Source organism: Myotis nattereri, assembly GCF_964212035.1.
Source record: "Myotis nattereri genome assembly, chromosome: 12".
NCBI classification, from domain to species: Eukaryota; Metazoa; Chordata; class Mammalia; order Chiroptera; family Vespertilionidae; genus Myotis; species Myotis nattereri.
The window spans coordinates 67,999,986-68,025,610 of record NC_138087.1 but is presented as its reverse complement, the minus strand read 5'-3'; the positions used below and the strand labels follow the sequence as shown (position 1 = coordinate 68,025,610).

Genomic DNA, 25,625 nt, shown 5'->3' with positions numbered 1-25,625 from the left:
TCTCTCTCTCTCTCTCTCTCTCTCATATCAATAAACATATCCTCAGGTAAGGGGTGGGGGGAAGAGTAGAGGTTGGAAGAACAGTCAGGATTAAAGGAAAAAACCGGGAAACGAGCTTTGTAAGCGGGAAAATGAATTGTTCTCACGTAAAGGAATAAATATTAGTGAAATAGGAGGTATTATTTGAATTAGTGAGTTGGCAGAGGATCTCTGGTCCCCAATCACACTTCATAGAGCATATATGAAGCAGACCCTATTTAAAGTTCTAGATGTATTATTTACCATAGTAATTTAAAATATTGTAAGATTTCTGGTTTATAAAAATTTAACTCCATTCCTCACCAAGTTAACAATTTAAACAGAATATAAAGCAACTTGGGATGTAATATGACATCTGGACATATCCCTAATTGGATGGGTGAGTGTCACCAGAAGCAGAGAACTCTTGCTCACAGATGCAAATACTTTGTCAACAGGATGGAAAGGGGCCTCCTGAAAGGAAAGTTTCTATGAAAAGTTGCTGGAGCCTTGATGACTGATTACCATGGTGACGGTTTCAACCACAGAACAGAAACCTTTCTTTCAAGAAGCCCTTTGCCTGCTGCCAAAGACAGCACACTTTCCCAAAGGCATTTTGTTCCAAGAGAAGGAGAGAAATAAAATCCCTTTTTTCTTTTCTTATGAATGCAATAGAGATGTTGTAAAAAGCTAAGTACATGAAAGAGGCCCTCTGAACACAGAAACTGTGTGTTGGCATTTTTTTTTTTAAATCAGGAGAGAGAATATTAGGAGGCAAAGAATTCTTCACATGATTCAGTACTACACAGTTACTTATCCAATGTAACTTCAGCATCACAGAGCCAAAAGCATATTCCATCTGGCTTTTTTGAACATTCTGTCCCCAGTTTACAAAAAATAAAATTAGAGTGTTTGAAAGACAAAAAAAAAAATTAGAGTGTTTGAATTAGAAAATGGCCAAAAACAGGAGGAAAAACTATATATGAGCAAAAAATGAAACTGGTCTGTATAGTAAATAGCTATTTAAAAATACCTGTTATGTTCTACATTTGAACAAGTGAACAACTTTGCACCTTAAAATTCAAAAAGATGTAGAGCAATACTATAATGGTAAATGTGAGATCTTGAAGTCTACAGTTCCTTCTGTGGAAATGCGCTCACCTGGCACATGCTACTAGGCGCTTGTATTCCGAGGTGTCTCTGAAGTTGGATGCTGGCACACACAACACACAAACAAGCAAACAAACAAAAAGGAGAATAAGCTGTTTTTAACTGTTTTGAACTCATCTGAACAGAATCATTAATGAGCAGGTCTCTGAACACACTTAAAAGTTATATGTGATTTGGAAGTTGGCACCTGTGGTGATTTTAATGAAAATTCATGACTACTGACAATACCAAGAAGTCTTTAAATCATTAGAACATATGTTGCTCTCAAATAACTTATAATTTAAGGAAGGAGTCATTTAAGGTAAATATGTATTGGTAACATGTTTGGGGGAGGTTGTAGGTAGAAAAAGCAGATGCCTGGATTCATGGGTAGTTGGAAGGTTTTGTGTAGGAAGAGGCCTCTGAGCCACACAGGAAAGCCATCCGGACAGAGGAGTAGCACACACCCTAACCCTGGGGTCACGCTTAGAGGAGGACTGGACTCGCTTTTGGACTGAAAAGGGAGAACCAACCCACCAGACGAGGGATATGAAGGCCACACACAGAAAAAAGGGTACATTAATAAAAGGCCGTAAGTACTGGAGAGGCCAAATTGAAGATGGAGGCAGAAAAATATTTGTCAGAACCCTTGGAATACAGAAAGGGTAAGGGGTGGAAATCCAACAGGATTATAGGGAAATTCAGGGTCCTAGAATGGAACACTGACACTAAAGTAACAGAAATTCAAATATCTGAAATTAGCATCCTTAAAGAGTAAATTAGTCAAAACAATTTCTTGATCAATAATGCATACTTTTAGCCTAGTTATTGTTACTTAATATCAGTTTCTAACTATTATTAAAGAGTTATTTCTATTATAATAAATGGCAGTAATGTTTACTCTGATGTCAATCTGCTAAAGAATTTGATGAGGAAATTTTTATTTTGGGGCCAGTACATTTTCCCATTCAGGGAAGCTCTCAGACACTCTTTATGCTTAGGCAAAATTATAGTGTAAATCATGCTGTTTTACCTTCCATGTCCTGGGCATCAATTTTCAAATGAAAGCTGCAAAATTCCTCAGAGGTACCAATTTTGTGAACTACAGTTGCTACCTGCATTGAGACAAGTAAACAAGATTATATTTAAAGTGAGAAAGTGCAAAATGTATTCTGGTAGGACTGCTGTTGTAAATGGGATGCTTGAAGTATCATTTTCAAAATCCAGTGCAAATGGGTATGATCAAGGCCCATTTTCCCAGCAGCTGGACTTCTGGCAAACTCCACAACCTGAATCATAGCTGAGAAGCCCAAATTAAGCAAAAACTGCCAGGCAGAATCTTGGTCCAAATTCCATGCAGTTAAATCTGAGCAACTCACTCTTCCTAAGATGTTCTTCTTTGAGCTTGTACACTCCAATTTTACACATAACACTACAAGAAAGTGTTATTTTCTCCTTGCCCACATACCACCATGGTAAAAAAGAAATTATGGGTGTGTATGGACAGGCAGGGTTGCTGCCAGAAGTAGGTTTATTGAAGCAACTAGAAGTGATAGAAAGTGGACAATCCATCCCCTGTGCATGCAATCTGATAAACAGTCTTTGAAAGAATCAATGTATTCTATATAATAAAAGGATAATATGCAAATTGACTGAACGGCAGAATGACTGGAATGCCTGTGGCCCCTCCCCCTGGCCAGCCCTGACCCCGAGCAGGTGCCCCCATTCTGATCAGGGCCGGGGCTGGCCGGCAAACTGCCCAAGGCCCCTCGCCCTGGCCGGCCCCACCCCCGAGTGGGTGCCCACACCCCGATCATGGACGGGGCCGGCTGGAAAACTGCCCGCGTCCTCTTGCCCCAGCTAGCCCTGCCCACAGCCCCTTGCCCTGGCCGGCCCATCCCTGATGACCGTCATCGGGGGCGGGCTGGCTGGACTCCACCAGTGCACGAATTTGTGCACCGTAGTGTGTGTGTGTGTGTGTGTGTGTGTGTGTGTGTGTGTGTGTATATATACATATATATATATATATATATATATATATATATATATATATATATAAAACAAGCGACCAGAAAGAACAGAACGACCAGAATGACCAATTGCTACAATGTGCACTGCAGCCGGCCAACCTCCTGCGGCCCCTCCCCCACATTGGCCCACTCTGATCGGGTCCCAATTGGGGGCAGGGCCGATGGAAAACCTCCCACAGCCCCTTCTCCAGGCCGGCCCAGCCCCGATCGGCCCTGATTGGGGCAGGTCAGCCAGACCTCACCCGAGCACAAATTCGTCCACTGGGCCTCTAGTTAAAGATAAAAGTATAATTAAAATAATCAATAGAATGTTAATTTATGCTCAGAACACATATTTAATTTTATTTTAGCCTTTAGTGACAAGTTTTCCTAAGCTGTTTACGAATGTCTATGTAGTCTATAGCTAAAATAAAAGAAAATTAAGCCCTTACATATATATATATATATCAATCCCCAATGATGCTGTATAAATAAGATGTGACTATGTTACTAATCATAGAAAACATGAATACATGTGTATGCATATACATATGTAAGCATAAAATTATATATGTACAATATACATATACATATGTAAACACAAAATTATACCTGCATAATATATAGGGTGGGGCAAAAAGTAGGTTTATAGTTGTGAGTATGTGAAACAGTTTATTCTTATATTATTACTTATTAATTGTTATATTATTTTCCATACAAGCAACTGTAAACCTACTTTTGCCCAACTTTGTATGTATAATTATATACAGACTATATACTTACAAGGTTTGAAAATAGCCATTTTCAAAAAGAAATTGTGAGGACAGCTACTAAGATATCTAAAAAGAATTAGATAAATGAATCCTACTTCAGTCATAGTTACCAGAGCACAGATTTTTTTTAACTTTGTGGCAAAAAAAGTTATTTTATGTTACTTAATGCATGCACATAACTCCCAAATAAATCAGTTCTGAATGAAATACTTACATGCACTGTAGCCAAGCCACTGCTATATCCACTACGGACAATGAGGTCATCATTGAGAGGCACCTAGAAAGGTGGATGGAGAAAGCATGCTTTCTGTTATTATTTAAGAGGGAGAGAGGAGAGCAATGAAAATAGTGAGCCGACACCTGCCAGCTTCCTCTCTCAAAGTTCTTGTGAGATTAAATGGCTAAGGCATTGAAGATCCTACGCACATAGTAAAAAATCCTGGAATTTCCTTTTGCTTCCACATGTAAATAAGGTTTCTGAAATAGCCTAAGTAAGCCAGCAACACCAACATGTCAGAAGTCACTTTGGTTACATTGTCATTTTTTTATGGTCTGGTAAAACTGGATCTTCACCTCCTTTGCCAACTAAATAAATTCCTTTCAGTGCCTAGCATCCTATGTGCCAAAGGAGATCCTTTTCATTAGCAAGAACAGGGAACCTCAACATAACTCTAAAGAAGGTGTAATCTATCTTTGTCCCTCCCACCTTCTGCTTTGCACACCTCTTTCACCTCCTAATGGTTTGTTTTCTCTACTTTCTCTGGTCTCTTTTAATAGAAACTTTGGCACCTCACCCAAACTCACTAGTAGCCCACCCAAGCCTGCCAAATCCTTAGGTGCCACTGCTCTTTTTCCCACTCTGCTAGGAGGAGACTTGAAGATATGAACTGAGTTAGTTCTCCTTCCGGAGAAAATCTATCATACGAATGTTCTCCGATCTGTGCAAAGCATGGGAGAGATAATTTTGAGCAAGAGGCCTGAAGAGTTGGTTCTTTGCTCACTCCAAGGCTGCCTTTCCCTTTACCTATCACCCTAGGGCAGTGGTTGGCAAACTCATTAGTCAACAGAGCCAAATAACAGTACGACGATTGAAATTTCTTTTGAGAGCCAAATTTTTAAAACTTAAACTATATAGGTAGGTACATTGTTATTAACTTAATTAGGGTACTCCTAAGGCTTAGGAAGAGCCACACTTAAGGGGCCAAAGAGCCGCATGTGGCTCACGAGCCGCAGTTTGCCGACCACAACCCTGGAGCAATAGGGATTCTGTGTGAATGAAAGGTTGTCAGGCCTTCCTTAAAATTTTAGTAAATGTAGGTAAATAGGCCAGCTTTCTTGTTCTCCTTGATGGGATATGGCAGCATTTACTGGAAAGCCAGTAAATCATGACACTGCAAGAGAGAAGGGTTCTATGGACAAATAAGTGACTAATAAGTTTGGCAAATGTACACTCCACTGTGCCCATAGCCCATTTCCCCCCAGAATCCCCACACTTAGTCACATACAGATTAAAGACAAGGGAATCCTGTACTAAAGAACTTATTTAACTTCATTTAAACTAGAGTACCCCACCAAACATTTTTCTCATATAACACATTTGAGGAAATGCTGGAGTAGAGAATTCCAAGCTAGATAAAAACAGTCCAGGTTTCACACAAAGGCAGCATCATGAGCTGAGGTTTAAATTATTTTAAGGTGACAAGAAGCCCTTATTGGCATTACTCCTATAAGAGAAGAATAATTCCAGCTACCTCAGATGGTGGTCTACCATGCTCTTCAGGCCAAGAGCTCCTCATTAGAGCTCAGACCCTTGCTCAGAATGTGAATGTCTGGTGAACTCTAAATGTTCCCAGGGAAAGGTTACCAAACTGAGGGCCAAAACCACAAATGCCTGCAGCGGCCCAGGCACAAAGCAAGGATGGACATAAGTCAAATACATGCATCACATGACTGGTGGGGACTGTCACAAATCGAAGAACGCATGCCACTGCTACAGCACCCTATTGCTAGATCTTTGTCTTTTGCATAAGAATTTGAAAACCAGGTTGAAATCTCTGAATTTTAAATATTGGAATATATCTATGTCTATATCTACATCTATATCCACATCCATCTTTATATATATACTAGAAGCCTGGTGCACAAAAATTTGTGCACTCGGGGGGGAGGAGGGGTCCCTCAGCCCGGCCTGTGCCCTCTTGCAGTCTGGGACCCCATGGGAGATAACGACCTGCTGGCTTAGGCCTGCTCCCAGGTGGCAGAGGGCAGGCCCAATCCCTAGGTGCAGCCCATGGTTGGGCTCAGAGCAGGGCCGATTGGGGAGTTGGGGTGCCGCCCCCCTGTCATGCACAGAGCAGGGCGGATCAGGAAGTTGTGATGCCACCCTCAGTCACGCTCAGGGTAGGGCCGATTGGGGGGGTTGGGGCACTGCCCCCTGTCACACTCAAGGCAGGGTCGATGGGGAGGTTGCGGCGCCACCCCGTCATGCACAGAGCAGGGTCAATCAGGGGGTTGGGGCACTGCCCCCTGTCACGCACAGAGCAAGGCCCATCAGGGGGTTGGGGAGCTCCCCCCTGTCACTCACAGAGTAGTGCTGATAGGGGAGTTGGGGCACCGCCCCGTCACACACAAAGCAGGGCCGATCAGGGGGTTGGGGCGCCGCACCCTGTCACACACAGAGCCGCAGGGCGATCATGGGGTTGGGGAGCTCCCCCTATCAGGCACAGAGCAGGGCTGATCAGGGGTTTGGGGCGCCTTCCCCTGTCACGAACAGAGCAGGGCGGATAGGGAGGTTGTGGCCCAGCCCCCTGTCACACACAGAGCCGCAGGGCAATCAGGGGTTTGGGCGCTGCCCCGTCACACTGATCCTGGTGCCGGGAGGCCTCTCAGCTCTGCTGATCCCAGTGTTGGGAGGCATATTACCCTTTTACTATATAGGATAGAGACCTGGTGCACGGGTTGGGGCCGGCTGGTTTGCCCTGAAGGGTGTCCTGGATCAGGGTGGGGGTCCCCACTGGGGTGCCTGGCCAGCCTGGGTGAGAGGATGATGGCTGTTTGCAGCTGGTCACACACCCTTCAGGGTGGTGGTCTCCACTGGGGTGCCTGGCCAGTCTGGGTGAGGGGCTGAGGGCTGTTTTCAGGCTGGCGAGTGACTGAAGCTCCCAACCACTCCTTTTTTTCTTTTTCTTTTTAATTCTGGGCCAGCTTTAGCTTTGAGGCTAGGCTCCAGCTCTTAGGCCTCCGCTGCTGAAAGCAGGTTTCTGGCCTTTGTTTACCTTCTGTATTTGAAACAATGTTGCGATCCTGCTGGCTGAAGCCTGATGGACTAAAGCAGGTTTCTGGGGTTTTGTTTAGCTTCTATATTTGTAACATAGTTCTTAGAGTTGCAGCTCAGAGGCCTGCAGCGGCAGGCAGGGAACGTTGGAGTCCTCCGTCACTGAAGCAAGCAAGCCTCATGTTCACTTTAAGCTGCCTGGCTGCCAGCCGCCATCTTGGCTGGCAGTTAATTTGCATATTGCCCTGATTAGCCAATGGGAAGGGTAGCGGTTGTACACTAATTACCATGTTTCTCTTTTATTAGATAGGATACACACAGGGTGGGGCAAAAGTAGGCTTACAGTTGGGAGTGCATGAAACAGAGTTTATTCTTAATGTTATTATTATTTACCAGAGGCCCGGTACACGGACTCAGGGATTGGGTCAAAACTGGCTCTCTGACATCCTCTGAGGGGTCCCGGATTGCGAGAGGGCAGTTCTTGGGTGACGCACCCAGGGATCAGGCTCCCTCCTCTCTGGTTCTGAGTGCATCACCCGAGAACTGCAGTGACCGCAGCACGACAGCTCCTGCATTGAGCATCTGCCCACTGGTGGTAAGTGCACGTCATAGCTACAGGCCAGTGGCCAGCTGCTTAGGCTTTTATATATATAGATTAATTGTTATATTATTTTCAATATGAACAACTGTAAACCTACTTTTACTTTACTCTGTATATTTGCTATGAGCTATTAGCTTGCAATTTTTACATTAAATTTTATTTCCCATGTTTATGGCTTTTCACAAACAAATCTGTGGAGAATGTGGACAGTAAGAACTATCTCTAGTTATTTGTACATTTAAATGTATCTTAAAATAATCTAAAATGTGGTAATTAGAAAAATAGGTATTAAAAAGCTGTATGTTGGCAGTTACTATTATCAATAGTTTTTCCAATGTGTCCTTCTCTTTGGAATATTGTCATAGGCTGTCAAGGTTTTCATTTTTAAAAATGAAGTAGTAGCAAAGGACATGGGCAAGTTGTTGGAGGACCTAGGGTCAATTCCAATTTAGCCACAGTCTACATATGTGACTAGGCCAGATGGAACCATTGGAGGACTCCCAAATTTGTCTTCTCTCTTATTCTCCTGCTGTACTTTTGTGCATGCTATTCTCTATGTCTGGAATGTTTTTCCATTTCTTCACCTGGCTAAATTCTTTCAGATTTAACCTGCCCATCTGGATGCCTTTGACAAACTCCTCTTACTTCTCAGCCTGACTCAGGAGGTCCCTCTCTGTCTTTCCATGCATCTATCAAGGCTCATATTTTTCACTGTTGGTTTAAATGACTGTCCCCACTCCCTCCCCATATATACACAGGTTCTTTGAGCTTTACTTTTGAATCTTTAGTGCCAGGAAAAAGTAGGCACCCCTGCTTAGGACACAGAAGGCACTCATTGTTTAAGTAATGAATAGATACATTTATAAAACAAGGGGGGGGGGAAACATGATTTCAAAGGTCCCAGCCAATTATAAAATATTATAAAACATCTTTCATTTACCTCTACTGGTCTTCCAAGGAAATTCGTCTTTGTTATCTTATAATGATAGAAGTCACCTTTATGCTTGTAAGAAACACTGATATCCATATTCAGTTGGAGTTTTTTAGTCAGGAGTGAATATTCTGTCAGGCCCTCGATGGCATTAATTGTATCCTATCAACAAGCAGCAAGGGACAAAAACAGGTTTAGCTTATTTATATGCTTTCTGTTTACAAGTACCCTTTCTTATGGATGGGGCAGTGTTGTCGGGAGATGAAACTTCAACTGAGTGAAACTGGTTAAGGGCCCCCTTGTGGAGGTGGAAGGAAGGTATTTCCTTCCCCAGAGACAGGAAGGATGTGTGGCTTCAGGTCTAGATTCTCCACAATCCTGAATGTATATGACCACAGGCAAGTTGCCCTTTGAAAAATGATTCCAACTCCTTGCATGACTATTTTCTGTTCATCCTTAGGCTTCAGCTTGAAGCCATAAATAAGCTCCCCTTTTCCTTTCTTAAGGTTCCCCCTTCCGCCCTTTAGAGCATTCATCTCAATTTGTAATATTTTAATGCATAGTTTCTTGTTGGCCTTCCCCATTGTAATGTAAGAGTCAGAGGGAAAGTATTATATCTTTCCTGGAATCTATTACATTTAGTAGTACACACATGGCAGATATTCAACAAGTATCTGTTGAAAAGGTAAATGGATGAACTTAATTTTTCTGGATTTCCTCTTTCTCATCTATAAAATCAGGAAATGTAACCACATCAGAGTTTTCAAATACATGGCTATCCTGTCTGCCCATGTCTTGGTAGCCAATGCTAACCAATGCATCACTATTTCCTGCTAAGCCTATAGATCAGTGGTTCTCAACCTTCCTAATGCTGCGACCCTTTAATACAGTTCCTCACGTTGTGGTGACCCCAAACCATAAAATTATTTTCATTGCCACTTCATAACTGTAATTTTGCTGTTATGAATCATAATGTAATTATATATGTGTTTTCCGATGGTCTTAGGCAACCCCTGTGAAAGGGTCGTTCAACCCCCAAAGAGGTCGCGACCCACAGGTTGAGAAATGCTGCTATAGATGTACCCAAGATGAAACACATTTGCCCCCCAGAATTAGATGATCACTAAAGTAATTCTGAAGAACCCATGTAGCTCTAAGTTTTATATACATATGCACACACACTGTAATTTCCCAAAAAATCCAGGGAACAGAGAAGATATAAACATTTGAACTAACCTTGAATATAGATGTATACTATACAACTATATAATAGTTTTAATGTAAAACATACGTATTCAAATGAGTTTACCTTGGTAGATAAACATGTAAAAATCAGTATTTCTCTCAATTTTTGTTTATTGTAGGCGGGGAAGGGAACATCAGTACCTTTGTCTACATGGCAGCCACTGTTTATTACATAGGATATAACATAATTGCTGATACCCTTACTAGTCATTCATAATCATTGAGAATCACAAAGGAAGTGTTTGACTTACAGAGTCAGGAGAACTGAGTTTTTATTTTGACTCACCCACTAACTCCCTGAATGAACCTCTCAGGGTTGATTTGCTCCTCTGTGTTAGAAGGGTGCCAATGAAGATAACCTCTAAGAGCCCTTTGATTCTAGTCATTTACTCCTATCTATAGCATGCCAGAATGAGTGTGAAATGTGTGGTGAGGAAGGTAGCTAATATGTTTCAGGGGGATAAGAAAAAGAAACATTACCTGGGTTGAATAAAAGCCACCTCCATACCTCTGCTCTTCAGATAGCCACTTGATAATTGGGTTAGCATAATTCAAATCATTCAAGTTCAAAATGGTAAGTAAAGCATAGGAAGTGGTTTCCACCATATGTGCTGTACCAGTGTTAGGTACAGGGCTATCCGGCTGTTGATCATCTTTCCAAAAGCGATAACTGGATGAAATACCTAGCCATCAACAAATGATATAGATTAATATAGATTTATATGATTAAAAATATGAATTTGACATAGCAAATCTAACAGATTTTTAGCAGTTTCTTCCAATAGAGGACTTCCGATTTCCAGAAGTTTCTTATTCTTTTATACAAATTCCTCAAGGTGACCAATACAAAACAAGGTCCTTTAATACAGTGCCATTTGTCTTTATTTGAAAAGGTCAACATGGAATGCCCACATCTTTTAGTAGCTGAGGATAGTTTTGAGACTCAATTTCCAATGGGGTAGGGGTTTTCCACCACACCAACAACCAATTCTTGGACACCTGCAGGGTGCTGGAGAATTGAACTCAACTTTGACCCTATCTACTCTGAGATAGATAACATCAAATTTCACAGGTTAAAAATCAGCCTACAAGATGCTTTCTCCCCCAATCCTCCAATTCAGATGCTAATCCCAAACCTTTGTTGTTACCTATACATCAGACCAACTGGCTATAAACTGGAGGTTCCAAAGACCCTCCCCTCAGGCATGATTACTTTGCTAAAGCAGTTTACAGAACTCAGAGAAACATTTTACTTACTCAATTAGGGCAAGGTAGGGGGAAAGGGTACAGAGCTTCCATACCTTCTCCAGGCTTACTTATTTATCACATTGTTTCTCCTTTCCCTACTACTCTGCCTGAATCTCTCCATGTTCACCAACCTGGAAACTCTTTGAACCTTGTCCTTTTGGGGTTTTTTGGCGGCTTCATTGCATAGGCATGTTTGATCAAATCATTGGCCATTGATGACTAATTTAACCTCCAGCCCCTCTTTCCTTCCCTGAAGTTGGTGGTGGTAGCAGGTACTAAAAGCGCCAACCCTCTAATTACATGGTTGGTTCTCCTGGCAACCAGCCTCCATTCCTAGGTTACCGAAGGACTTTCCAAAAGTCACTTCTTTAACAAAAGACAACTTTATTGCTCTTAGCACTTAGGAAATTCCTTGACAGAAAATAATTACATTCTGGAAATTATGAGATCACACTCAAAGCCTGAGTTCATTCAGTCTTTTATTATCTACTTCCAATTTAAAGCACTAAACGTAATTTTATATATGCAGCACTTTTCATAAATTAGGTTCTAATTATATTTTTTCATTATTGTTCTAGTAATTTGAACTTGTCACCTCAAATTCTTTTTTAAAACAAATTATTTTAAAAAACTATAAAGCATATTTAGAAATTATATTTTGAAGATTAGTGAAAATTTTGATGTGTCTGTTTACAATTCAGGATTCCATTATTTGCATGACTTTATACAAGATGTTCTCCTTTCCACTCAGAGACTCAGGTTTGCTATATTTAGAATGAAAGATTTGGTGTTTAAAGATACTTCCAGCTCAAATATTATTTGAATTAAGTTCTCTTCTAGCTCTTAAATTCTATATTTTATGATCCATATCTTATAATACTCAAGACATTTGTTTGGTGTTAGTATAAGTATTGCATAAGTGGTTTTGAGATAAATGTTAAAATTCAGTTATTTTTAAATGATGACAAAAGTCACATTTTATAGATGGTGACAAACCTCATGTAAGATATATTAAACTTTTAGAAAACATCAGCCAAGAGAGGGCTCAGAAGTGCTCAACCATGCCCATGCTGATATAGGCACATTGGCCAATCATCACTGTTACTCTCTATTTCTTTACTCTTGACCTATAGGAAGCAATATCTTTAGTCTTCAAAGTGAAATATATACCTTTATAGCCAAACTGGTACAATATAAGCTAAATAATGCACTCCTCTGCTCAAAATCCTCCAATGTCTTCCCTTCTCACTTAAAGTAGAAATTAAAGTTCTAGGGCTCTCACTGGCCCCCCTGGCACCTTGATGTGAAAGAGACACAGACACCCCTTGATCAGGTGGAAGCAGGCCCAAACCACACGCATGGGTGGGGAAGTAGAGCAAGGGCTGGATTTCAGCCTCAATTCATTGGCTTGCTTGAGAATCCTGTACATTGCACAACTATATACCGGAGTCCTGCAGAGCTCCAGTAATGACCTCCAAGGCCTCACATAATTGCTTCACCCTTTTTTCCCTAACCTGATTTTCTACCCCTCATCTTTCTCCGCTCCAGCCACACCGGCCTCCTTGCCATTCTCAGAGCACCAGGCACACTCCTACCTTGGGGTATTTGCACATACTGTTACTCCACCAAAAACACCCTTCTAGATGGCCACTGGCTGGCTTCCTCAACTTATCTCCTTCAGCTTTCAATTCAAATATCATCTTCTCAGTGAGGTTTAAGCCTCATCACTCTATCAAAAATTACAACCTTCCTGCCCTGACCGGTTTGGCTCAGTGGATAGAGCGTCAGCCTGCGAACTCAAAAATTACAACCTTCCAGCCTGGCTGGTGTGGCTCAATGGTTGAGCATCGACCTATGAAACAGGAGATCATGGTTCGATTCCTGATCAGGACACATGCCTGAGTTTGAGGGCTGGTCCCCAGTAGGGGGCCTGCCGGAGACAGTCAATCAATGATTCTCTCTCATCATTGATGTTTCTATCTCCTTCTCTCTCTCTGAAATCAATAAAAATATGTATTTTAAAAAATTAGAACCCACCACTTCATCCTGTCTTCCCTTCTCTGCTTGATTTTTCTTCATATTACCAACCTATTCACTATATGCAATGTTTTATTTATTTATCACATTGTTTCTCCTTAATGAGGATGTAAGTTTCATGAGGGCCTGGATTTTTCTTGTTGTTGCTGCTGCTTTATCCCCAGAGCCTAGAACAGTGCCCGATACATAGGAGGTACTCGATACATATTTATTAGATTTAGGAATGAATAAATATGTACTGAATGAATGGCACTTATTACATTGCTTTTTGATGGTTTGTTCCTTTAGGGCAGTGATTGTGTTTTACTCAACTTTGCATGCCACACCTACTTCCCAGAATGACCAGATTCTATATACTTAGTAAAAGCTTGCTGAAAAATGTACGGAGCCAGTCATACCTTTAACTAAAGCTTTCTTCTTCAGTGCTGAGACAATGGAACGAAACTGTGAGTGAGTTGTATCTCCCAGGGAAAGAGCATAAGCAGCAATGGCCAGTGTGAAGGTGCTCTGGGCTGAGAGGGCATTTTCAAGTAGAAATGAGTCAGCTTCATTTAGAGCTGTGTTGATTTTCTGGAAACAAGGGAAGAAGATACCTGTTTCTTTGTGAAGCATCAACCTATCAACTAATGTGAACTACCCCCATGTGGCACCATCCTGGGGTAGACAAAATAAGGGGTGGGAAGAGAAATAACCTAATGGAAATGGATGGTGTCTGGCAGAAGCAAACACTTCCCAGAGAAGGAGCAGAGCATAATCTCAGAAGTGAAAATGAGGTTGTCCAAATTGGGTCAAGCTTTTTGTGCCTCAATTCTCATCTCCTTCTAGAGCAGTGGTTCTCAACCTTCCTAATGTCGCGACCCTTTAATACAGTTCCTCATGTTGTGATGACCCCCAACTTCACTGTTACAAATTGAACATAATTAAAGCCTAGTGATTAATCACAAAAACAATATGTAATTATATATGTGTTTTCCGATGGTCTTAGGCGACCCCTGGGAAAGGGTCGTTCGACCCCCAAAGGGGTCGCGACTCACAGGTTGGGAACCGCTGGTCTAGAGGTTTCCTACTTCAGTTTCTACTTCCAAGTCATACCTAGCCTCCAGGAAGAAAAAGCACTGAGCACAGACACAGCTTTCATCATCCCCCACCCCGCCCCCAGCATAACTGGGACAGATTCACATTTTCAAAAGGAATTTTACTAAATAAAACCATAACTAGCAGAAAAAACGTTAAGCTGCCAAAGTACTTTTTGGTCCTAAGGATTCCTGGAAAAAAGTTTCTATTACTTAGTCCTGCGACAACTAAAATAGTTATTTTGGACAAGTGGTTAGGAGAAAGTGCAGTGCAATGCTGCTAACATCTTGCCTGGCTCCTTCTCTCCCAGCTCCATCTGTGTCTCACTCATGTACTGCTAGGGGCCAACTGGTCCTCTAGGCCCCTGTGAACTGGTCCTCATCAATTATTTTGTCTTGTTAAACATAAATAACAATTATCTTGAAACAAATGAAAAACATTATTTTGCTTTATGGTTCAAGTCCTACAAATTCCCTTGGGTTTTTTCATTTTCATTCTGAATGCTGGTTTGAAGGACTTGCCTAATTTGCTTCTGATTTGTAGGCAGGAATGCTTAACCGCAGCTCAGGGACCCGTCTCTTCCCAGATCAGAGCTTCCTATCTGCTACCCCTTTGAATCTTTTATGTTGATTCACTTAAGTGAATCCTCTCCTTTCTCCCCCCAGCTTACAAGCAAATGAAACAGCAAACATATTATTGTGTATCCTCAGCAGTTCCATGATATAGAGTGCTTCAACAATAGATAAGAGTCATATACATATCATACGATCTGGCAGAGATAAAAGAAGGAAGCTGGGATACTGGGCCATCTCTCATCACAGTCGGAAGTTACCAGCTCTGATCCCAGCTCTGTAATCCAGTAGCCTGTGGACCTGCACCACTGAATTCACCTGTCCTACAGCCTCAGTTTTCTCAGCTGTCCAGTGGGCTGGATTAGGTGGTCTCTAATCGATCATAATTCTGAAAGCCTTTGATTCTGGAGTTATAGTTACCTTCAAGGTCTGCCACGCCCCCCTCCCCGCACCCTCCCCCCCTCCGCCCCGCCCAGCCCCTCAAGTCCCCACTCCAGTAAGGTACAGAAATAGATGATGGGTTTTAGAGAAAAAAAATCCTCTTACTTACCACTAGCGGGCATATATCAAAAGCCTTTCTAATTCCAATCACAGTAAAGGCTGTAAGATATAAGGTGCTCTCTTGGGCCTCAGTAGACAAGGTTCCCTAAAAATAATGATAAAGGAGAGTGAAGTGGTGTCTTTAAAGCAAAATGACCTAGTTCTAATCTCCATTTTGAGCTTAATATCCCTCTCTCCCTTCATACCTTCTAGTTGGACAGGTTGCCATTTCTCCCTCACCTCCCCACCCTGAAACTCTACTTCATACCTCTTCACCACATTCAAATTCTTCCCCTCCTTCAAAACCCTGTGAAAATGAACCAAACAGTTCTAGCTGGTTTGGCTTAGTAGATGGAGCGTCGGCCTGGGGACTATTCTGGTCAAGGGCCATGCCTGGGTTGTGGGCTTATGCAGGAGGCAGCTGATCAATGATTCTTTCTCATCATTGATGTTTCTATCTCTCTCTCCCTCTCCATTCCTTTCTGAAATCAATAATAACATATTTTTTTTAAAAAAACGAACAAAGCTCTCTTAAAAAAATGCACAAAACACTATTCTGCCACTATTCTCCTATATTTTTTTTCTCTTGGGGCAGTGACATTCCAATGCAATGCTTCTAAGACCTTCCATGAAGTGACCTCTAATACCTCTCCAGTTTTATTTCATGTCACTCACCCCCTAGCTCTCTTGGCCCCAGCTCTTTGAATGAACCATCCTCTCTCTCCACTTCAAAAATGCCAGGGACGCTCCACTTGGAACACTCTTCCTGACTCCCTCCTACCTAGCTCCCAGGAAGTTGGCAACTCATTTTTTTTAACTCCCCCAATCTAGGTTAGATCCCCTGCTTTCAATGAAATGATATTTCCATTTTCTAAACATGTATCTCACACTTGAAATTACCTACTCAATGTCTCTGCTAGATCATAAGCTCTGTGGCCGCAGTGACCACACCTGTTTTGTTCACTGTTGTGACCCTACCATGTAGTACTTAATACACTTTCAATTAACATTTATTGAGAAAATGAATAAACATACACATTAATGTCTTGATTAGAATCATTAGTATTTTTATTCCACCTTCCCTACCAGTGTGTGAGCTCCTTTGTGGCAGGACACTGCCTGGTCCATCCTTCCCATTCTTCCTCCCCCATGCTGCCCAAAATAGGCCCTGTCATGTATTAGGTGCTCAGTGAATAGTTGTTGAATGAATGTAGATAGATGGATGAATGGGATAGACATCTTAAGAAAAAATAATTGTTATAGCATTTTATTCTTCAAATGCCATTTTTAGTTGCCCCCTTACCTTGAGAGAGTCCTAATCTGCTATTGGTCCAACAAAGGACGATTATGAGACTCCTGTTAGCCAGGGAGCTCCTTGTGTCTTATAAAAAATTTTCTAAGGAGTATAATATATTGGAGCAATACTGAAATTATTTTGTATGTCAAGCATATAAGTAGATTCTAATCTCAAACAACACTTTGTTACACTTTGTAATAAATTGACCTCAATCTCTCTTTCCAGCAGAGAGTAAATAGGGGCCTTCCCATCTTTCATGATAACACCCTGCAGCCTTGACTTGTAAGAGGGCTTTGAACTTCAGGTACAGATTCCATACCAAGGGTACATGGACAGTTAGTGCATTCTATTTGTTCCAGGATCTCTAGCACTGGCTCCCTATGAACCATCAATGCCTGTTATATAAGATGTCTAAGGTAGCACTTATCTGACCTATACTGGATGGTCTAAAGAGCAATACAAGACCTTTCAAATTCTTTGTCTGTATACAAGAAGAGCTTCTTGCAGGAATACACCTATTTTTTTTCCTCTCTTCTCATCCTAAAATAGGGTGAGAATGAAATTCGAACTTGTAAATAAAACTATTGCTGATCTGAATATTTGGTTTCCTTACCCGTAACTTTAGTGGTTGATAATGGGAATATTTCTTGAAAGATCCATTTGCTAGTTGACAATGTTCAACCAACCAGGTTAAAGAATTACAAATTGAGTTTTGGTCCTGAGGTAAATATTTATGTAATTGTCCCAGTACTCTTAAAACAAAAGCTGTTAACCTTTAAGACAAAAATCAAATAAATAAACATTTAGAATTGAATCCCTTTTGGCTGTTACTTTACAGTGTATTTTAGTTCATACAGTGTTTGTTCTTTAAAAGTAAACATTTTAAAACATGCAATTCCAAATAAGTTGTCATCATTTTACAAGAGAAGGGAAGATTTTAGGAAGATCTCCAAAAACATTCAGTCAGCAAGTGGGAGCCACACATCTTCTGTGATTGCAACACTGTTAGCCCATACACAAGCTAAAAATTGATGTCTGATGAAAAAAATTTTTTTAGGTTAAAGACAATAGAAAAACAAATAGTATTGAGTCAAAGCACTGACCCATGAATATGAGATGTGGGAGAGCAAAAACATAAAATTCTAGGTTATAAACCTTGTACAAACTATCAAGTCTAAATCCCTGTCTGAGGCCTGAACACCCTTCCTGAACATCCGTGGGGATGTTTATCTGCTTCCCCTTGAGTCATGTCATTGATTCAGGACTCATCATCTCACAATGAAGCTTTAATGATCATAATTACTCAGTCAAAAATCAATTAAAGCCTTTACTAAAATCTCTCAAAGAATACCAGACAGGATCTAATTCACAATCCCCATATTGCCTCTTATACCTTCATTCCTCTCCTCTGGATCCCTCACTCACTCAACTGCCCAAGATCTGCCCATTCTTTAGCTTCTCAGATGCGTTTGAGACACTTGACTTACTCTCTCACTTTAAAATTTTGTTTTCATTTTCCTTAAAAAAATAAAAGATTATTATTCATTATACTTTTTGCATATTTCCTGTATTTATCCCCCCGCCCCCCGCCCCCCCCAAATTTTTGAAAGTATTCAGGTAGAAGCCATTTTTTTCTACGTATCTATTTCTCTCAAGGAACTTATGGAATTGGGTCTAGGACAGTACACAAGTGTTTCTATGTTTTTGGCTGAACACTATCCACTCAGTTTTGTCCAGAACTCCTGAGAGGCTCTGGGTGTTTACTGAGAGGCTGTCACATTTTCTTATGCGGGTTTCTGTTCTCCAGGCATTTAGTTCCCAGCTTCTGTTGTGGTGGTTTTCAGTCTGGATCAGCATCCACCCACTGTATCCTGACTGGTGTAGCTCAGTGATTGAGCAGCGACCATACACATGGATCAGTTGTCTCCTGCACACCCCCTACTGGGGATTGAGCCTGCAACTGGGGCATATGCATATGCCCTGACTGGGAATCGAACCAGAGACCTCTTGCTTCATGTGCACTGAATAAGGGAACAGAGAAAGACCTGAGGGAGGTAAAGAAGCCAGCCATGCTGATACCTGGGGGGAGCATTCCAGATAAAAGAAATAGTGAATGCAAAGGCCCTGAGTTGGAAGGATGGCTGGCATGTTTGAGGAACAGCAAGGAGGCCACTGGGGCTCTAGTGGAATGAAAGAGAGTAGAAGGGGATACAGATGGGGAGGGGAGGTGGGGCCAGAACAGGGAGGGCCTTATAGATCCCAGTAAGAACTTTGATAAAATGGGAAGGTTCTGAATGGTTTTGAATGGCATGAACTAACTTATATTTTAACAAGGTCATTCCAGACGTTGTGCTGCATAGACTGAAGATGGTCAAGAGCTAAAGCCAAAAAAACCTAAGGAGGCTAATGCCATAATCCAGGTGAGAGGTAAGAGTGACTTAGATCAGGATGGTATAGTGCAGTTGGTAAGAAGTAGTCAAATTCAGGGTACATTTTGAAGGTGCAGCCAAAAGTATTTGATGGATCAGATCTGGCTTGTAAGAGAAAGAGCAGTGAAGGATGACTAGGCTTTTAGCCTGAGCAACTAGACAAATGAAGTTTCCATTAAGGTTGTTATTCTTTAGTTAATTAATCAACTACTATGTAAAATGCAAATCAAAACCTTCTACTTACCAAGTACTAGCATCTCCACCTTTCCACATGCTATAAGAATAGTCAGGATTTTTGTAGGACATGATGCTTATCATCCCTAAGAGGCATCAGAAAAAGAACAGAGTGCTTCATTGACCTCCATATCTACTCAGAGTGCTTCATTAGCCCCTGGATAATAAAGTGGTAAATTTCCCTTGATGTTGGGCAGCAAGCATATGCTCTGTGGCCAACAGTGAACTTAGCAAAGGAAGATTACAAATCACCTGAATTGGGAATTATCAAGTAAAACATTCTGAGCTCATTCAAGAAGGGAGGAAGTGCTTTGGAATGCAGGTGTTTTGTCTCTCAGCCATGCAATTTAGAAAGTTAAGCCAAAATGCAACAGCAAATAGTATTTATTCATATAGCAGAGTCTATCTTATGATTTTTTTTTGCTGAAATGCTTTTATAATTAAGCTTTTGTGTAATTCTTAACAACATAAATATTAGTTTAATTAAACTATTGGTTTAAAAAACAAAAGATTTTTATGTACAGTATGTGAAATAGATATTTTACCTTCTTTTAATTTTCTCTTCAAGTATTGTTTTTCGGTTAATGCATTTTGAAAAATGTTCCAATGATCTCCTGCTTCCAGGTAGTGATAAACATAGAATACTGGGACAACACTCATCAATTCCGCCTCTGCATTTCCCTTGGGGAGGTTGGTAAGCATATCAATACCTTCCCGACTCAGAACTGCAGATATGACCTCACCCATAAGTAGTCCTGAAACACACACACAATTCAAAAGAGGCACAGTTAATGTCTATTAATTTCTGAGTAATAGTATATTTTAAATGGAGATAAGAGCAAGCATCCCTATTCTTTCCTTTTTATCTAGGCAGTTGAATTACTTCTCAGAACTGGGGAGATAAAAAATAAAAGATCTGGTTAGGAAGATAGATTTTTTTAAAAAAACATACCAAAAGTAGGCTTAAAATACCACTGTTAGAGTCCAGCCAGCATGGCTCAGTGTTTGAATGTCGACCTATGAACCAGGAGGTCAGTTTTCAATTCCCAGTCAGAGCACATGCCCGGGTTGTGGGCTCCATCCCCAGTCTGGGGTATGCAGGAGTCGGCTGATCAATGATTCTCTCTCATCATTGATATTTCTCTCTCTCACTCCCTCTCCTTCTCTGCAATCAATAAAAATATATTTTTAAAAATACCACTGTTATATGGTGGTAAAATGGTGTAATAACAGTAAGTAGATTACTGCATAGAGTACATGGCAAATTAATTGCCATTCAATCTGATAGCATTAAACATTGTAAACCTTACTGATCAGTTGCTTCCCCAAAGCAAAGCAAAGAATCTGAATTTGTGAATGCTCTATGAGTGCTGTGAGGGTCCCGTCCACAACTCACTATGCAATCCTGGGCAAACCACTTTCTTATACACACAAGGTTGCACAGGAGTTAAAAAGTCCTTGCCAGTACTAACATTCAGTGATTCCAAGATCTTATCTGAGATAAAGTGTAATCAGGATCTTCTATTATTTTGATGATATGTCATTGAATTGTAAAGGCTGGAGACCAGCAAAGTCACCACTTTTGCAAATGCAAAAGAACCCCCTGGGATTGGTACCTGAGCAGAGCAGTACTCAGTTTTGGGGCCATTTGCAGTTCATAAGGCATTCTCTGGAGCAGGACTGGCCACTAAACTCATGGAAAGTTCTTAAGTCTAGAAGCAGCTTCACCTGCATTGAAGAGAAATCTTTGGGCCAATGACAGCTCCCAACTTCCATCAAGGAGAATAAGTTTCCATTGAAATCAGGCCAGTGGAAGAAGATAGTAGGAAAAGTGGTCAGGGATTTGAAGGAGGGAATAATTGTAGGGTGAATTTGTATATACCACTGAATAGAGAAGAGGAGAAACAGAATAATCATGATGATATCTGAATTTTGTTTGAAGCACAAAGTGAAATGATAAATAAAAATGGCATTTGTTAATTTACCTTTTACACTCACAATCCTTTTGACTTTTGTCTTGGGGACCAAATCTAATGGTACCCTGTATGGGAACTCCTTTTGTCTGCTAACGACACCTGAAATAAATTTTAAAAAAAGTTATTAGATTTACACAGAGTTCTTGAGGGAAGACTATTAGAGATTATTTACAAGGAATCTTCCAAGGAATTAAAAAAATAAAACTCTTTAATAATAATAATATAAAAATTTGATAAGGGAGTTAAAAATAATTAAGGATTTTTATCAAACTCTAGGCTTTTGCAATCTCTTTAAATAAAAGATTAAATTTGACTGTAAGCTTTCTGGTTATTATAAAATGGGAAACAAATAGGTTATATAAATCTTATTCACCAGTAAAAATGAGATAGTCATTTTGTCCAAAGAGAAAATTGTTCTTGGGACTGAAATCTGAAAATAACATGTAATTCCTTAGTCAAGGAAATGTGAAGATTAGCTCCATTAGGAAACAGGCCCTGAAATTCTTTCCACCATCTTTTCTCAGTCTTACTTAGATACTTGTTCTCTATACATTATAAGAGTTTTAGCACACCAGTATCAGAGCATTTTTCTACTATAACTTGTTTATTTCATAAGGATTATAATATTTACCATTTTACTGATAGAATAGCAAGGACTCTACTAAGCTCTTTAAATGCAGTTACATTGGATCCTCACAACATTCCTATATGCTAGGTATTTATTATTTTTATTTTATAGATGAGGAAACTGAGGCTTAGAAAGTAAATTGTTCAAGGTCACACAGCTACTACAGATGGACCTGTGATCTGAACTCCAGAAATTATACTGCAGAGTCCACGGTAGTCATCACATATACTCCCACTGTCCTTCTAAGAAAGATCTTAAGGCAGGAACCATCTCTTATTGAATACTGTAGTCCTAGCATTTAATACAGCCCCTGGCACATGGTAGATGCTTTAAAAAATAGTGACATTTTGCAATTTAATGGACAAGTCACATGGGTTTGCAGAAGAGATAGGAACATTCCTCAGGTAACGTCTTTCTTCATTAATCTTTGATAAATGCTGAGGATATAATCTATGTATATAAAAGGCTAAGCAACCATTACGACTGAATGACTGAAACAACCAGCTGACCAGTCGCTATGACATGCACTGACCACCAAGGGGCAGACGCTTAATGCAGGAGCTGCCTCCTGGTGGTCAGTGCGCTCCAACAGTCAACCTCCCATGGCCGGCTGGCGATGTCAGTGTCTGGTGTCTGTTCTTTCCGCACCCGGCCTGGCAACTGTCGCCTCCTCTCCCAAAGGCCCCGCGCTGGGATGGAGAGCCAGGGGTGGGTGGTGGCGGACACAACACCTTTCCCAGAGGGGCCGAGGGCTGGCTCCCTCCTCGGGGCTGGCAGCCAACCTTCTGCGCCCTGTCTCTCACCTGGGCTGGCAGGCCCTGATCAGCCCACCGCCGCCTGCCCACCATGGTGGTGGCAAGGGAAGGGGGAGGGGGAAGGGGGGGAAACCATGCAGTGGAGGGGCGCCAGCGTTGGCATATGGCATCTGTTCCTTCCACACCCAGTCTGGTGACCACTGCCTCCTCTCCCAACCCCACCAGGGCCTTCAGGGCTTTGGGCTGGGATGGAGAACCGGGAGTGGGTGGCAGGTGTGGCCCCTTTCCCAGGGGGGCCAAAGGCCAGCTCCCTAGTTAGTGCCAGCAGCCAACCTCCTGTTCCCTGTCCCTCCACTCGGCTGGCAGGCCCTGATTGGCCCGCAGTCCCCCTGTACCTCCCCCTGGCGGGCAGGCCCCAATCAGCATGGCCCTGATTGGCCCTGATCACCGGCCAGGCCTAGGGATCCCACCCATGCATGAATTTGTGCACCAGTCCTCTAGTATTAAAATAAAACTTGGTGGATACATTTAAGAGGTTTGCAGTGTCATTGAAAGAGCATGGAGTCCAGAAAGAACTTACTCTATATGTGACTATGGGCAAGACACTTAGTCTTTCTGTGCCTTGTTTTACTTATCAGTTAAATAATAATGGTAATAATATTTTCTTCAAAGGGGTTTTGTGAGGGTAAAAATAATATAAACAAAGAATCAGGCAAACAGTTCATGCACTATATATGGTACTTAATGACAGTAGGTTTTTTGAAATTATCTTAATTTGATCCATTTTTCTCACCGATACCTGTTCTTGACTATTTCAATTCTCATTATCAACTCTCCTACCAGATGGAAAAAGTACAGAAGAGAAAGCTAACACTAAGAGAAGTCAATTTTACTCCTTGCCAGACATAAAAACATCCCATATAAAGGTAGATGCCAGGCAAATTAAAAGTTGAATTTGTGAAACTAATAAAATATACAGCAATATCTTTTTTAACTAAAGGTGTGGAAAGGCTTCTTTATAATTAACCCTCCCCCCAATTTCTTACCTAATAATAGACAAACATGTAAATTGACTATCCCTCCGTTACGCTCACCAGCCAATCAGAAGAGTATGCAAATTAACCCAACAAAGATGGTGGCTAATTTGCATACGTACGCATGAAGTGGTGGAGCGGCGAAGACTGAAGGCTCCAGCGGGAGCAAAGACCTGGGTCCCCAGTGCCGGAGGAAAACCGGTGTCGGCAGCCAGGGGAAGGGAAGGCCTATTGCACGAATCTCTTCGTGCAATGGGCCTCTAGTATAAATAATAAAATGAAATGAATTTGACTATATCCAGCATTAAAAATTCCTATTCAAAACATACAATGGTTCATTATTGCATGAAGAAGTATATCAGAGATAAAAATCTATGAGAAATATACAAAAACCCAAATTAAAAAATAGAAAAAAAGTGTGAAAGGTAGGAATAAATAATTTATAGATGGGAAGCCCAAATGGCCAACACTTTTATGAAGAAATGTCTAAAATCAATAGTAATCCGAAGAATCCAAATTAAAACAATAATGATATATCACTTTCTACCCCTCAAAAGTGGCACATTTTAGTGAGACAAGGAATACCAAATGTTGCTGAGGATGTAGAGGTATGAAAACCCTTATACAGTGCTGGTGGAAGTATAAATAGTAAAGCCATTATGAAGAGCAATATGACAGAAGTATATGACGTTCAATATATGTATGCTCTTTGACCCAGAAGTCCAATCCTGGGTGCATAGTCCAGATAAATGCACACACAAATTCACAAAGGGAGATTCATAGGATGTCCACTGCAGCATTGTTTATGGTAGTGGGGAATCCATCAATTAAGGATGGCTAAGTAAAACTGTGGTGGACTATACTTTGAAATTGAATGTATGAAGCACTGAAATAGATGTATATACCACATTACAGATATTTCTTTAAAACATACTATTAAGAAATAGAGCAGGATCTATAGATCTATAGCAACATTATGTGCCTACTCAAAGACATATATCAAGCAAGCATTTTAAGTGGGAGCATTTGGAGGAAGGAAAAATGGGAGTGGGGGCCAAGAATGAAAGGAGGAAATAAAACATGAGAGGGGCCTGCCCAGACCAATGATAGTGTGTTAGGAAGTGGGGTGGGGGTCACATCTGAGATATGAAAATAGTACAGGAAAAGGGTTTGTCAAGGAGAGAAAGTAGAACTGACAACTAGGGCTAGTCTTAAGTTTTGAGTCCATAGTAGTGTTTGGTCTCTTTTAAGTTGTTGTCACACAATGTTAATTACTATTACTTTATAATTTGTTCTGATACCTCATTCTTACTCACTGATATACTTTTCAGGTTTCTTCTAATGTTATTGTTCATTTACTTTTCCAAATATATCTTAGCTTAAAAAAAAACAACTCTATAAAAGTTGTATCCTGGTATAGCAATTCCAATGTATATGTATTTAAAGTATTTAATAAAATCTCTGAAATAAACTTGACAGAATTGATTGCTATCATTACCTTACTTAGCACTCTAGAAAGTGACAAAATTGCCTAAATCTAAATTGTCTAAAATGATAAGAGGAAAAAGTTGTATGACAAGATTGGAAGGAGGCATATTTTTTTTAACCAAGGTTTTTGATGGAGAGATCTATTCCCAGTTAAAAGATCATTTATTCCCATCTTGTGGCGCTGATGTTCATACCTAGGATGGGTAAGACAGGGCTGTTTTGGAAAGCTGTTTTGCAATAATGTTAGTTTAGCAGGGACAGGGATAAAAAAGAGGAAAAGCCAAAGGATGCAGTGGCTCTGAGTCATGACTTT

General features: G+C 40.9%; 1 protein-coding gene across 1 annotated transcript in view; it reads right to left on the bottom strand.

Moving 5' to 3' along the window:
- The window catches only part of C5 (complement C5), a gene marked incomplete at its 5' end in the record, with an annotated part of 86,151 nt that overhangs the window by 12,577 nt on the left and 47,949 nt on the right, over positions 1 to 25,625 (bottom strand). Inside the window, 11 exons of the mRNA XM_081103371.1 lie at positions 1,180 to 1,231; positions 2,201 to 2,282; positions 4,164 to 4,226; positions 8,765 to 8,917; positions 10,481 to 10,683; positions 13,684 to 13,855; positions 15,482 to 15,577; positions 17,382 to 17,541; positions 19,442 to 19,517; positions 19,977 to 20,186; positions 21,417 to 21,506. Coding sequence (XP_080959497.1) covers positions 1,180 to 1,231; positions 2,201 to 2,282; positions 4,164 to 4,226; positions 8,765 to 8,917; positions 10,481 to 10,683; positions 13,684 to 13,855; positions 15,482 to 15,577; positions 17,382 to 17,541; positions 19,442 to 19,517; positions 19,977 to 20,186; positions 21,417 to 21,506 — 1,357 coding nt within the window. The remainder of the gene's footprint in view (positions 1 to 1,179; positions 1,232 to 2,200; positions 2,283 to 4,163; positions 4,227 to 8,764; positions 8,918 to 10,480; positions 10,684 to 13,683; positions 13,856 to 15,481; positions 15,578 to 17,381; positions 17,542 to 19,441; positions 19,518 to 19,976; positions 20,187 to 21,416; positions 21,507 to 25,625) is intronic.